Source organism: Anguilla anguilla, chromosome 8, assembly GCF_013347855.1.
Source record: "Anguilla anguilla isolate fAngAng1 chromosome 8, fAngAng1.pri, whole genome shotgun sequence".
NCBI lineage: Eukaryota > Metazoa > Chordata > Actinopteri > Anguilliformes > Anguillidae > Anguilla > Anguilla anguilla.
The window spans coordinates 50,114,970-50,129,436 of NC_049208.1; the positions used below are offsets into that span (position 1 = coordinate 50,114,970).

Genomic DNA, 14,467 nt, shown 5'->3' on the forward strand with positions numbered 1-14,467 from the left:
TTGACAGGTATATCACAAGATTATTGGACAAATTATATTTTAAATCAGTTATTTTTTGTGTTGTTTAATTGTTTCACGTAATTCATTGACAGGTGAATGCAATATCCTACAATCAAGTGTTTGTATCTACATAACTCTGCCTGTGCACTGTGTTTGCAAGCACTGATGATGGTTTCCTGACCGAAACGTTTGCTGTCTTTCTTTTTGGAACTTTCAGCACTTTCATGTTTTTGCACTTATGATTTGAATAAACAAAGATATTTTTTGGCACATCTCAGCACATTGGTCGTCATTTTGGGATAAGTTCCCTTCCAATACACAGTGTGCGGGCTCAGCCCCATTAAGGTAATCTTCTACATTTTTTGAACCAATGCACCTGTGGTGACTTTTTATCCAGTAAAGACGCAGGTCTACTCTCTATGTAACATCTTTGTGTTGCTTACCGTATATTGTAAGCAATATATTTCCTTGAACATTTGTTCATTTTTATGCATCTCTCTGGCCTGTTTCCTTTCTCTTTCTTTCCAGTTTTATCCTGAATCAGCATTTTTTGAATCCCTTTCACAATTTACTGTGCAAACACAATATCACCTTCTTTTGTTTGTAACCATTTTTTGAGATATGCCTTTATTTTCTCTTTCACATCTCTCAGCCCCACAGGTACAGGGAAATAAAATGAGCAGCAGATAAGAAGAAATGAAAACAAATAATATTAGTAGACAGGAAGAGCAATAGTGAGAGAGACCGAGAGAAGGCGATAGTACATTACACAGAAGCAGCCATGAGAAGGGCACTGTATCGATACTTTAAGACTCAGGTAATTATTGGAGGCCATTTTTTGTTTCTCTTTTTTATTTATAGTACAATGTGACAGAAGAGTGACATATGTAATTCTGGCTGCAGAATGACAGTTTCTTGATTGTGTTAACAGAATCAATTCCATGGAAAATATGTTTCAAACTGAATTTTTTCAAATACAAATAGTGAACTCAGAGATCTGTCATTGTATAACTTTATTTTATTTTTCTGTGTTACATCATCCAAAAAATAACAGATTTTATTGATCCATATTTAATTTTTTCACTTCTCCTTTAGCACTTTTTTTCAGATTTTTTTTTAGCGTTGGCTTTTTATATGAAAGTTTATCCTTTTTTTGATATATCGTTTGAATATCTGTCCTCAGTGATTCTCTTTTTCTTTTATTCACGATAAGAGGCAGAATATTGCCACTCGGTTTATATCACACACAAACACGCACACGCACACCCACACACAGGAGACAGGGAGGTAATGAGAGAGACAGAGAGAAAAGAGAAAGTCCAAGACAGAGCCTACATGAATCACCACAGGCTGAGAACTGTTATAATACACATTTCTCTTTGTCACTCTTTGTCTATTAACCCCCTCCCTCCATCACATTTATGCATTCTCTCTGTTTCTCCGTGCCCACAAAGTACAGTGTATCATTTGTGTCTCTCTTTATCCCCCCTCAAGAATATCCGTACAACCTTCCCTTTTTGCTCTTTGTGACAGTTTCTTGAGCGGTCTGCAGTGTCCCACTGTACTGTTGCAGTTCCGGAGGCCGCCAGCAGAGGGCTACAGCAAATATTCTTTGTTGCCCTCCCGGACGTCCCCGTCATTCAGAAAGGCCTCCTGGACCTCCCCGTGCTCATCCAGGCCACTGGCTTCATGGGTCAGGTAGGAACCTGACAAACAGATAAGGGTTTTTTACTGATATATCAGGAGATTATCTCTCAAAAACACATCGAAGAGGAGAGAGACAGGAGGTGAGATGCAGGGTCACCTCCTTCTGACGAGTGGTTGCAGACTTTCATTACAGTGATTAATGACTTGTCATTCACACATGCATCTCTGTCAACGACATCCCCTATCATTTCTCTGACCAGTTGCCGGCACAAATGGAACACGACATGGTTGCCAAGAGGTTACCTTACAGTAGGTGGAGCCATTTGAAAATTAGCACTGTTTATTTACTATCAGTACACATTCAGGGCAGCGAAACAGATAGAAAACGAACTAGCGAACTGAAGTACCATAGAGAGAAGAGTTCAGTCTCTTTCTCTCAGCTTTTCACATAAACAGTGGCACGACAGGCTGTCACACGTTTCATTTCCCCTGACCGTCAGTACTCATGTCTCAATCTCACGTCTCCGTTCCTCTGTCTCACCCTTCTGTCTGAGGGAGCACCAGGTGGTGACGATGAGCGCACAGATGACGGCAAAAACCAGCAGCGCGAGGATGCCCCCTATCACCGCAAAGGGTACTGCGCTGTGGGTCTCCACCACCGCGCCAGGGTCTGAGAGAGAGAGAGAGACAGGGAGAGAGAGAGAGAGAGAGAGAGAGATGTAGGGTTAAAACGAGAAACACAGTAGCAGCCGCTGCAGCTGAATCTGCACCGCCGATCTGAAGTGGGGAGAGAAACTGCAGTGCTCTCACAAGCCGGCGAGAAAAAGAAAGAGAGAGAGCGAGAGGTTCACTCGGTACACAACACAAAAGCCATAAAACATAAAAACTGCATCCCTTATAGCTCCAAAGCTTAAGTGCATTTAAACGAATGATACGCATAATGACAGGGAACGAGCGAACATAAGTACCGAGCCGACCGAGAGCGGAAGACTGAGAAGTGGTTGACATTCATTATGCGAAGCCCAAGGGAGGCACAGAGAGAGGGGGAGGGAGTTCACCGAGTGAAATTCCATGAGAGATGAAATTAACACATCAAGCCGGCGCCTTTTCTGTGTTTTTCTTTTTTTGGGGTTTTTTTTCTTTCGGTGATGGATCGCGCAGAGGCGACGGACGCCCCCGTACGACATGGGCCCCGGCGTTCGGCGGGCGCGGCGGTGTCGGGCGGGGGGGGGGGCAGCGGGCGCTCCTCTCTCTCTCCGTCACTGTCAGGGGAGGCAGAGACGCGGCCCGCGCGTCCGCCCGAAAAGAAAACAAACGGCGGAATCGCCGCGCGAAGCGAACGCAGGGGGGCGAGCCAGGCGGGGATTCTGAAGGATCGCCGTCCCGGTAATGTCCCAAAAACGCTGCGGCGGAACACTAGCCGCGCTGGGCTGGGCTACGCGAGAGAGAGAGAGAGAGAGAGAGAGAGAGAGAGAGAGAGAGAGAGAGAGAGAGAGAGAGAGAGAGAGAGAGAGAGAGAGAGAGAGAGAGAGAGAGAGAGAGAGAGAGAGAGAGAGAGAGAGAGAGAGAGAGAGAGAGAGAGAGAGAGAGAGAGAGAGAGAGAGAGGCGCGGACATCACCATTAACTACAATGGAACTTGACTTACAGTATTAAACCCTGTTTTTTTTTGTTGTTTTTTTTTGTTGTTTTTTTTTTTTTAAAACAGCCACTGGCGTGTAAGACAGATGACTGAGTTTGCCTCCCACAGAGAGAAGGCATTCCTTCACTTCAGAGGCACTGAGGCACAAGTGTGTGCAGCTGAACAAAAAAATAAATAAAATCCTGTGATTGAAGAGGGAGTCGGACTTCTACACCGTCGGACGATTTCAGCAGGGTTTTTTTTTTAAAAAAAAGAAAAAAGGATTCATCCCCCTGTTTGATGAATGGTGTCTTTCACACCTCCCCTGCCGTCACCGCGAGAAACCGTCTCCCGGGAAACCCGTCATCCGCCCCGTCTCGGCTTCGGCGGGGAAATCCGTCCGTACCGGCGGGCCGTCCCACAGGCCCACCCCCGAGATTGCCTTTGACTGCTGATTCTCCTCACAAAAGCGACTGTGGCAGAATGTCACCATCTGGCACAATTAAAATCTCTCGCCTGTTCCTTTCTTTTTTTGACACGCCGCTCTCTTCGTGGCTATTACGAGGCCATTGTCTCGCAATTGATAATTACACTTAACGGGGCAGAGACTACATTTCCCTTCTCTGAACTGGATGTTTCCTGACAGATTTCTGACAGCGGAGGAGTTTGAAACACTTGAAGGGATTACAGACACAAGGCGCTGCAAGATGAGAGACTTCCACACATCACAGGTGACTGGAAACAACGTCCTGCTCAAAAGCGACAGGAAAGGGGACCTTAATTGCAACATTTCTCCTTTTTCTGTTGCTTTTCTTCTGCCTCTCAAGCCAGTGACTATTTTCCGCACCACAAGCCACACGCTGACACACTGTGCTACAGGACAGCTAGCACCAGTCAAAGAAGGGGTTCCACTACGACTTAGGGGCAATAATCGTACGTTAATCGAATGGCCACTGTCTCCCGCCACCACGGACTCCAATTCATGGCGATATGAAGCAGACTCTCACCATCTAGGCTACAGGGGTTGGCTTGCACTCCTGACAAGCACGTTCGCTGACTGATTGACATTGGAGAAGATCACTCCAGGTGAACCGCCTAATGTAAATGCACATATAAGGCTGGCAAATGGAAGTGCTCTGTCGTCCGAGACTAAGAGTATGAATTTAATTTTTTTGTTTGTTTATCTGAGTCAGACAGTATGCCAGAGTGCGTATGCTGTGAGGTGGCACCACGATCTGACACTGGTAAGCAAATGAACGCTAGCAATACTGATTTTTATCCAGGAGAGGGCAACAAAGGTCTGGATAAATCTGTTCTTATCCGTCTTCCAAACAGGCCGTACCTGACAGTCGTCACCTGAAATTTCTGTCATGACATTCACTGCCCCTCCCCTTTCTGCGATGTATAACAAATTCCTCTCAAGTTCACATTTTCACTGCGATCAATAAAATATATATACTGCAGGACACTTTGAGTTGAGCGAAGGTTCATTTTTTTTCCCCTTTGCATCATTTTATCATCACACCAGCGGCAAACTCTGGATTGAATTCATTTTAGGGCACAGTGCATTTTAAAATATACACAGTGCTTTACGGGAACCACGGGCCCAGTTAAATCCGCGGCATATTGGCATGGCGGCGACGCAGCGAGTGCCAACTTTAACCAGCTCGTCGATGTTTTCCATGGATGAGATCACTCCTTCATTAATCCCTCCCCGTCAGCAGGGCCCAATTCGTTTCTCGGGTGGAAAGAAGGAAGCAGAAAAAGGGACTGCCAACCGCGAACAGCGACCAGACCTCGAACCGTCACGCACCTTCCTGCACACATTTACATTAAAAAAAAATACATAAGCCGTCTTGACACAGTGCTGACATATACTGTGTATATGAGGACAAAGTAACTCCACTTCCAGCTTAGATAAAGGCACAGGGGCATCTGCAAGTCCTGTACTGAATAAACAGAACAGCCTTAATCTACATACAGTGCGGAAGTGTGGCGCATCATAGCAAAATAAAAGATGACTTTCCCACACTGCAGGTCTCTGGGGGAGGAGGAGGAGGAGAAGGGGGGGGGGCACGGGCACGGGGGGGGGGGGGGGTGCTGGGTGGAAATATTTTATCTTTACTGCTGAGCAGTAGGCAGCTGCGGCGGCGGCTAGCCCTAGCCCGTTCTCTCTCTCTCTCTCTCTCTCTCTCTCCCCTGCACCGCGAGGGGGTCCCGCTGCTGCAGCGTTCCGAGGAAGTGCCGGCCGCCGCGTCCGGTACGCGAAGTCAGCGTCCCCGCCACCCGGGAAAAAATCGCCCCGTTGCTGTCTGTCGCAGTCATCGCGGGCCCCCCCTCACCCCCCCACCCGCCCCCCCGATGCAAACTGGCGACCGGCCGCACGAGGGGGGCGAAACAAGAGAGCCTTCAGTATCGTTAAAAAAATAAATAAATAAATAAAATTAAAAAAAAAAAAACTGCCGAGCCAGCCAGAACTGGCAAGCGTCCTCGCGGGTGAAGAAAAGGGCCCTTTAAATATGCAGCGCGTGTCTTCCTGGTTTTGGCTCGTTCCCCTTCGCGGCGAATGAATGCGGAGTCTAGTCAGAGGATGAAGAGGTCAGAGCCGACGGACGAGACGGAGTCGCGGGGCTGACCCGCGTTCAGCGCGATCGCGTCCGCGATTATGATCATTCCACTACGCGCGCAGGAAGCTGAAAGAGCTCGAGCCGCACGAAGGAATTTCGCACGCATGTCAGCATGTAGGCGTGCGGGCACGTGCACGTTGCGCACGCAAATCTGCGCGGTGTGCATTCTTCTGGTTGCCCGTGTGTTCACTCAGGAAGTCAGCAATTAATCAGGTCAACGTTAGAGCTGTCTTAGTAATTAGCTCTGAAGAACAACAATACATCTACAAGACTGCACTCATTAAAGGCAGAGTATTTCGACATTTATTGATAATCCAGATGTAGACAAAATGTATTTGTTTTCTCGTCGGGTTTGAAAGCACATTTTGTTCACAATTAAGTTAACATTCAACAGCCCCCTCTATGGAATATCGCGCTGTCTCTACACTTATAGCAGTAGAGTCTGATTTTATACCAGCAGGGTGTGATGTTTAATTTCATACCAGTAGTGTGTTCTGCTATCCTTATACCAGTAGTGTGTGCTGTCTAACCTTATGCCAGCAGTGTATGCTGGTACTGTCTTAAAAACAGTGTGTACTGTCTCTAATCTCACACACAGTGCATACTGTCTCCAATCTCATATACACAGTGTATACTGTCTCTAATCTTACACACACAGTGTATACTGTCTCTAATCTCATACACACAGTGTATACTGTCTCTAATCTCATACACACAGTGTATACTGTCTCTAATCTCATACACACAGTGCGTACTGTCTCTTAATCTCACACACACAGTGTGTACTGTCTCTAATCTTACACACACAGTGCTTACTGTCTCTAATCTTACACACACAGTGGCGTACTGTCTCTAATCTCACACACACAGTGCGTACTGTCTCTAATCTTACACACACAGTGCGTACTGTCTCTAATCTCACACACACAGTGGCATACTGTCTCTAATTTCACACACACAGTGTATACTGTCTTTAATCTCACACACACAGTGTGTACTGTCTCTAATCTTACACACACAGTGCTTACTGTCTCTAATCTTACACACACAGTGCGTACTGTCTCTAATCTCACACACACAGTGCGTACTGTCTCTAATCTTACACACACAGTGCGTACTGTCTCTAATCTCACACACACAGTGTGTACTGTCTCTAATCTTACACACACAGTGCTTACTGTCTCTAATCTTACATACACAGTGTATACTGTCTCTAATCTTACACACACAGTGTATACTGTCTCTAATCTCATACACACAGTGTATACTGTCTCTAATCTCATACACACAGTGTATACTGTCTCTAATCTCATACACACAGTGTATACTGTCTCTAATCTCATACACACCGTGCGTATAGTCTCTAACTGTGTGTGCTATACAGTGCGTGTGTGTCTGTGACCCTAACCCCTCGCGGTGTGTGCGGTAGTGCGTGTGTGTCTGTGACCCTAACCCCTCTCAGTGCGTGCGGTAGTGCGTGTGTGTCTGTGACCCTAACCCCTCTCAGTGCGTGCGGTAGTGCGTGTGTGTCTGTGACCCTAACCCCTCTCGGTGCGTGCGGTAGTGCGTGTGTGTCTGTGACCCTAACCCCTCACGGTGTGTGCGGTAGTGCGTGTGTGTCTGTGACCCTGACCCCTCACGGTGTGTGCGGTAGTGCGTGTGTGTCTGTGACCCTGACCCCTCACGGTGTGTGCGGTAGTGCGTGTGCCTCTGTGACCCTAACCCCTACCACGGCACGTGCGGTAGTGCGTGTGTGTCTGTGACCCTAACCCCTCACGGCGCGTGCGGTAGCTCACCGTACACCAGCAGCGTGTAGTGGTCCGCCGCCCGGCCGTACAGGTTGTGGGCCTGGCACAGGTAGGTGCCGTTGTGCGCCCGGCTGAGCCGCGAGACCATCAGGGTGGAGCCGCTGACCTCCACCTTCTCCGGCAGGGAGCCGTTCACCCGGGACCACTGCACCGCCCGTGGCCTGCAGGGGGCGACACCCAGGGAGAGGGCCGCCACGATCGGAGGAACAACAGGAAATAACTTCAAAAAACAAAACTAAATTCCTCCCTGCGCACGGATGATAGCCTGCCGCTGGACAGACAGACAGACAAACGGCCCGCCCCTCTCTTTCGCCATCGATGATCAGACGATTTTATTAATGGATGCAGCTAGTAGCGTTTCGCGGAGAACAGACCTGGGTCAATTACGCATTTGTTTTTGGATTCAAATACTTTTCTGTCCTCCTTTGATCTTGCCTGGTGTAACTGAGCCTGCCAACATGACCAGAAGGCGGGGGTTTGCAATTGTTTAGAGGATTCCATTGGTTCCAACACACCAGACAAGATCAGTAAAGCGTAGAAAAGCATTTCAATCCAAAACAAATGTGTATTTGACCCGGGGTTTGGCGGAGAAGCACGCCTCCCCCCGTCCCTCAGCCGCAGCAGACAGGCTGCAGCTCAGGATGGGGACGATTTGGCGCGGAAGCTCGGTGAATTATGAGCACGTTCGTTCAGACGCTCCGTCTCATGAATACGCTCGCCTGCTATCTCCCCATTAGCATGAATTTATGCAACTTCGGAATGTCAATCCATAATGAATGAATGTTGGCCTCCTGTATGATAATGCCGAGCTGAAGTACCTTCGCGGGGTTGGAAAGTTCTGGAAAATGCAGAGGAGCTGTAAATTTGCATTAAGGCCAACGCAATCAGTTTCTATTGGTGCGCCACTTACCCTGCACCTTGTCGGCATTGAACAACCCGCCATTCTCACTTGTGAAAGATTAATTCCAGTCATTAGTAACCAGGAGATGTAGGGGCTTGCTAAAATACCCATGATTCCACCTTTTTTCCTCGGCGGTGCAGTTTAGAAACACCTGACACGGTGTTCGTTTCGCACCCAGCTGAAAGGCATTGTTCTCCCCGCTCCGAGGCGAATTCGCTGCGCCTTACGGATGGAAATGCATCTATTCAGAAAAAAGACCCAGACCTGAGGAATCCCCGCGAATGTTGGGTTCTTTGTTTCCCGGTCACAAATGCAATTTTGAAAACGTAACGAGCGATCAATCGATCTGAAATTACACGGGTACGCGATTCGCCTGCCGAGGCCACGTTACGTCGGAAAGAGGTGGGGGTTGGAAATTAAGAACGAACATCCGTCCATTGTTCACGGTAAAAAAACTGTCTGAGCAATCAAATCGGACAATGAGTGCATTTGTTTCCTCAAATGTGCTCCTTGACAAATAGCGCCGTCGGAAAGAGGCTGAATTTGCTCGTCGAATTTGACAGACAGGTAGAATCACAAAGGGAGTCGAGAATTTCGAGAACGTTGCTACCTTCCTGAACAAAGACGCCTCTTGCAAAGAAAATGGTCATGAGTCAAATCTGCTTTCTGTTCTGTTAAAAAAAAAAAAAACTCTGCTTTGAGACGAAGCCATGAAAGTTTTTTCTTTTTTCTGTCACTCGAAATGATCAAGGGACTGACAGCAATAACAAGCGAAAAGACAGAGACTCCAGGATGGGGACTGGGAACTTCTTGTCTATAAAACAGCAGTGCCAAAGACCTTTATCACAGTCATTTGCGGGAGTTTACTTAGATTTTGTCACACTGCAGAATTTATTGATTTATGGATACAAGCTTTTGAGATCATTCCTAAGGGGAATAGGATAAGGAAATATGCAAACAGGCACAGACAAAAAAAGAGACTCTGATTTTGTGCATACACACACACACACTCTCTCGCTCACACACACACACACACACTCACACAAACACACACGTACACACACACACACACACACACACACACGTACACACACACATACACACACAAACGCACACACAGTCGCACAAACACACACGTACACACACACACGCACACACACACATACACACACACACGCACGCACACACACACACACTCACACACACACAAATGCACAGACACACACACACACCCACGCACACACACACACACTCACACACACACAAATGCACAGACACACACACACACACACACAAACACTCTCTCTCACACTCACACACACACACTCACACAAACACACACGTACACACACACACACTCGCACAAACACACACGTACCCACACACACATACACACTCACAGTGGGTTCCCCGTGACAGAGCAGGTGAGGGTTAGGGAGTCCCCCTCTCTGAGAATGCTGGCGGGCGGCTCGATGTGGACCGTGGGGGCGACTGTATGAAGAGACAGAGAGAGAGAGAGAGAGAGAGGGAGAGAGAGAGCGAGAGAGAGGGAGAGACAGAGATAGAGAGAGAGAGAGAGGGAGGGACAGAGAGAGAGTGAGAGAGAGAAAGAGAGAGGGAGAGAGGAGAGAGGGGGAGAGAGATGGAGAGAGGGAGAAAGAGAGGAAGAGAGAGAGAGAGAGAGAGAGAGAGGGAGAGGGATCAGCAAGAGAGAGAGGGAGAGAGACAGAGAGGGAGAGGGAGAGAGACAGCGAGATGGCAGTGTGATACTGCGTTAGCCACAGGAGCACTGACGTCAGGCCCGCTCCACCGACAGCACTCACGGACGCAATCCCCCACTGCGTTCTCCTGCACGTTAGTCACCATTACAACCTCCAGGGGGATTTCAACAGGCCCAGACCAGCATTCAGCAGGAACAGCAGCATATATTCTGAGCACGCGATTGGCTGATGCCCATAAACCCGATAAGACGATTCCGACAAGCACAGTGGTAATGGGGGAACCGCCGGGGGGGGGGGGGCACAACATTTTGAGCCTTGTGCAAAATGCAGTCTCTGAGGACCCCCTGGCCCCCCCCCCCCCACCCTCCTCCTTGCCTGGGCCCCAGGTAGGCAGTTCCACTATGCCCCCCCCCACCCCCCACACGACGCCATGGCGACCCGCTGGGGGGGGGCCCACTCACAGTGCACGTCCAGCCGGTAGTGGCGCACTCTCCGCAGGCCCCCCAGCGCCGGGTGGGACGCCTCGCAGCTCAGGAGCGCCCCGTCGTCCCGCCGGTCCACGGGGAAGCGGACGGTGCTCCGCAGGCTCACCGTCTTCCCGTTCTCCTGCTGGGACAGGGCGCCTGACGGGGGGGGGGGGGGGGTTGGGCCAGAGAGAGAGCCGTTTCAGGGGAGAAAAGAGAGAAAAAAGGGGAAACGCAGACAGAGGGAGAACTGCACGCGCTCCGACAACGATTATGCTAAAATGCACCGTTCCCGTAAAAGCGTTTAAAATCACACGTGAAACTGAACTGAACAGTGAGCGGGAGAGAGGATTCAATATCCGTCCTGGGTAATATTCAGATCTACTGCTTTTCACTTTTGCAATATTTACAAATGCATTTCCAACTAATAAAGCTCTTTGAATTCACGTTTGAATTCCATTTTGTGAAAGAGAGAGAGAGAGAGAGAGAGAGAGAGAGAGAGAGAGAGAGAGAGAGGAACAGAAAAGCAGTAATGGAGAGGCGCCGGGGACAGTCATTATTTATCCATGTCATCTTTAGCGCATTTCAGGCAATGGGACGTGCTTTGTTTTTGGGGGGCTTTTATTTTGAAAGAGAGAGGCCCCCTACCCGGGATCTCGTGGCGGTCCCGGAACCAGCGCAGCGTGGCGGGGGGCTTGCTGCGGGACGAGGCGCAGGTGAGCTCCACCTCGGCCCCCTCCACGGGCTGCGCCCGGGCCTCCACCTGGGGCACGTCCGGGGGCACGCTGACGGACAGCGTGGCCACCTGGTGGTGCGTGTCGTCCGTGTAGAGCTGGCAGAAGTAGCCGCCCTCGTCCCACACGCTGACGTTGCTGAGGGCGATGCGCACCAGCGCAGGGGTGAAGAGGACCATCTGGAAGCGGTCATCTCTCAGGGCTTGGGGAGACAGGGAGAGGGAGGGAGAGGGAGAGAGGGAAGGAGGGAGAGAGAGAGGGAGGAAGAGAGGGAGAGAGGGAGAGAAGGAGGGAGAGAGAGGGAAGGAGGGAGAGAGAGAGGGAAGGAGGGAGAGAGGGAGAGAGAGAGGGAGAGGAAGAGAGGGAGGGAGAGAGGGAGAGAGGGAGGGAGAGAGGAAGAGAGGGAGGGAGAGAAGGAGAGAGGGAGGGAGAGAGAGAGAGAGGGAGGACAGAGAGAAGACATGGGGAGAAAGGGAGGTTGAGAGAAAAAGAAGGAGAGAGAGGGAAGAAAAGGGTGCAAAATACAAAAGTTGAAGACAGCAAGAGAAGGGTGAAGATGCAGGAGGAAGAGGAAGAGAGGGAAGACATATTGAGAGAAAACAGACAGGAAAGAGAGGGAAAGGACAAAGGGCACAAAGGGACAGAAGAGAGGGAGAGAGGAGAAAGTGAAGGCAGGGGTGAGAAAAGGGAACAGAGGATGAAAGAAGGGCAAAGAGAGTGAAACAGGGAAGGGAGAGGGGATTAAGAATGAAAATTACGATCGGGATGAAGAGGGGAGGGATTTTGGAGCAAAGGGAGGGAGCGGGCCAGAGGAAATAGAGGCGAACGATCGAGGGAAAAAGAAACTGGAAGGCAGGAGCGAGGGAAGGGAAGAGAGGCAGTAACACCAGCACACAGGCTGACCTGCGGAACACCAGAGCACTGGAGTGCATTAACGGAGCACTAGGAAGCAGGAGGGAGGACAGGGAGCAGGACAGGACAGAGCAGGGGCAGGGCAGGAACTGCTTAGACTCAGCCACTCTACACACGGGGGCTACGAAAAAAAACAACTGGTCAAATATGCGTGTGTGTGTGTGTGTGTGTGTGTGTGTGTGTGTGAGAGTGTGTGTGTGTGTGTGTATTTGCGTGGTTGATTCTGTCCCAAAATGAAATTATGTGAAAATTGTTATTACTTTTTCTATAATGCATTGTTAAACTTCTCCCAAGGCATGCTATTTTTAAAAAACAGAATGACAGCTAAATATGGATACACACAACAATACAACATTACAATCGCATCTCTAAGAGCAACAATGGACAATCTGAAATCCGTGTATCAACTACTTGTAATACTGAAATGAACTCTTCCTGTTCCCCTGAGAGAAGTCCTCTTCATGTGTGAGGACGTTCGTAATGGTGGGGCTGAGTGGATGGCAGGCTCCACTGGGCCTGAGGGTCGGACCGCGCTGGGTCAGCGGGTCGGAGTGCGCTGGGTCAGTGGGTCGGACCGCGCTGGGTCAGTGGGTCGGAGTGCGCTGGGTCAGTGGGTCGGACCGCGCTGGGTCAGTGAGTCGGACCGCGCTGGGTCAGTGGGTCGGAGTGCGCTGGGTCAGCGGGTCAGACCGCGCTGGGTCAGTGAGTCGGACCGCGCTGGGTCAGCGGGTCGGACCGCGCTGGGTCAGTGGGTCGGACCGCGCTGGGTCAGGGGGTCAGACCGCGCTGGGTCAGTGGGTCGGACCGCGCTGGGTCAGTGGGTCAGACCGCGCTGGGTCAGGGGGTCAGACCGCGCTGGGTCAGCGAGTCGGACCGCGCTGGGTCAGCGGGTCGGACCGCGCTGGGTCAGTGGGTCGGACCGCGCTGGGTCAGTGGGCGGGACCCCCGAGCCGCCACGCCCTCCCTCCCGCTCACCCCGGGTGCCATTGAAGAAGAGCGTCTGCCTGCGGGGGTTCTGGATGACCACGATGGAGCCGTCGTAGTTCTGCAGCCGGCAGGAGATCTGCGCCGTGCCCCCCTCCAGCACCGTCACGTTCTCCGCCTGCACCGCCTGGCACCGCACTGGGGGGGGGGGGGGGAGAGGGGGAAGAGTGGGAGAGAAGGAATGGAAAAGGGGAGAGAGAGGGGAAATGGAAGAGAGGGGAGAGAGAGGGAGAGAGAGGGGGAATGGAAGAGAGGGGAGAGAGAGAGGGAGAGGGGGGAAGAGTGGGAGAGAAGGAATGGAAAAGGGGAAAGAGGGAGAGAGAGGGGAAATGGAAGAGGGGAGAGAGGGAGGGGGAATGGAAAAGGGGAAAGAGGGAGAGAGAGGGGAAATGGAAGAGGGGAGAGAGGGAGGGGGAATGGAGAAGGGGAGAGAGAGAGAGAGGGAGAGAGGGAATGGAAAAGGGGAGATGGGGAGAGAAGGGGGAAGAGAGGGAAGGAATGGACGAGGGGAGAGCGGGAGATAAATGAGGAGGAGGGAGGGCAGAGATAAAGGGAGAGAAAGGGGGGAGAAGTGAATAAATGGGAGGAAAGGAAAACCAGGAGAGAAGGAGAGAAGAGATGAAAGTAGGCGATATAAAAAGGGAGACCGAGAGGAGGAGGGATATATCCAGAGAGGGAGAGAGGGAACAAAAGAGAGAGAGAGATAGAGAAAGAGAGTGAGAGAAGGAAGGGGTGGAGAGAGAGAGTGAGGGAGGGGGAGAGAGAGAAAGAGAGTGAGAGAAAGGAAGGGGGGACAGAGAGAAGGACAGCAAGAGAGAGAGAGAGATCTTTGAGGTTAGGTTTCAGAATGCCGAGGGCTCCCTGATCTGACTGCATAGCTCATAGATCAAAAGACAGTGCGGATTTACTGCCCTGCGATGCTGCAGCACGCCGGCCCATCTGGCTGCTTCACTTCATAACTGGGCTGAGGGTCAAGCCCGGCCTCCTGCTGACTCAGGAACGGGACTAATCCGGAGCGCTCTGGAGCAACCGCCGCTGCTTTAAACTGAT

The 14,467-nt window shown here is 50.6% G+C and overlaps 1 protein-coding gene across 1 annotated transcript in view; it reads right to left on the reverse strand.

The window, feature by feature from the left end:
• Positions 1-998: 998 nt before the first annotated feature.
• Positions 999-14,467, reverse strand: part of LOC118234354 (cell adhesion molecule 4-like) — a 65,265-nt gene continuing 51,796 nt past the window's right edge. The window contains exons 2-8 of the mRNA XM_035430829.1: positions 13,409-13,555; positions 11,436-11,723; positions 10,785-10,946; positions 10,003-10,093; positions 7,690-7,862; positions 2,189-2,317; positions 999-1,706 (exon numbers count right to left, since the gene is read on the reverse strand). Of these exons, the coding sequence (XP_035286720.1) occupies positions 1,597-1,706; positions 2,189-2,317; positions 7,690-7,862; positions 10,003-10,093; positions 10,785-10,946; positions 11,436-11,723; positions 13,409-13,555 (1,100 nt within the window). The 3' untranslated portion in view covers positions 999-1,596. The remainder of the gene's footprint in view (positions 1,707-2,188; positions 2,318-7,689; positions 7,863-10,002; positions 10,094-10,784; positions 10,947-11,435; positions 11,724-13,408; positions 13,556-14,467) is intronic.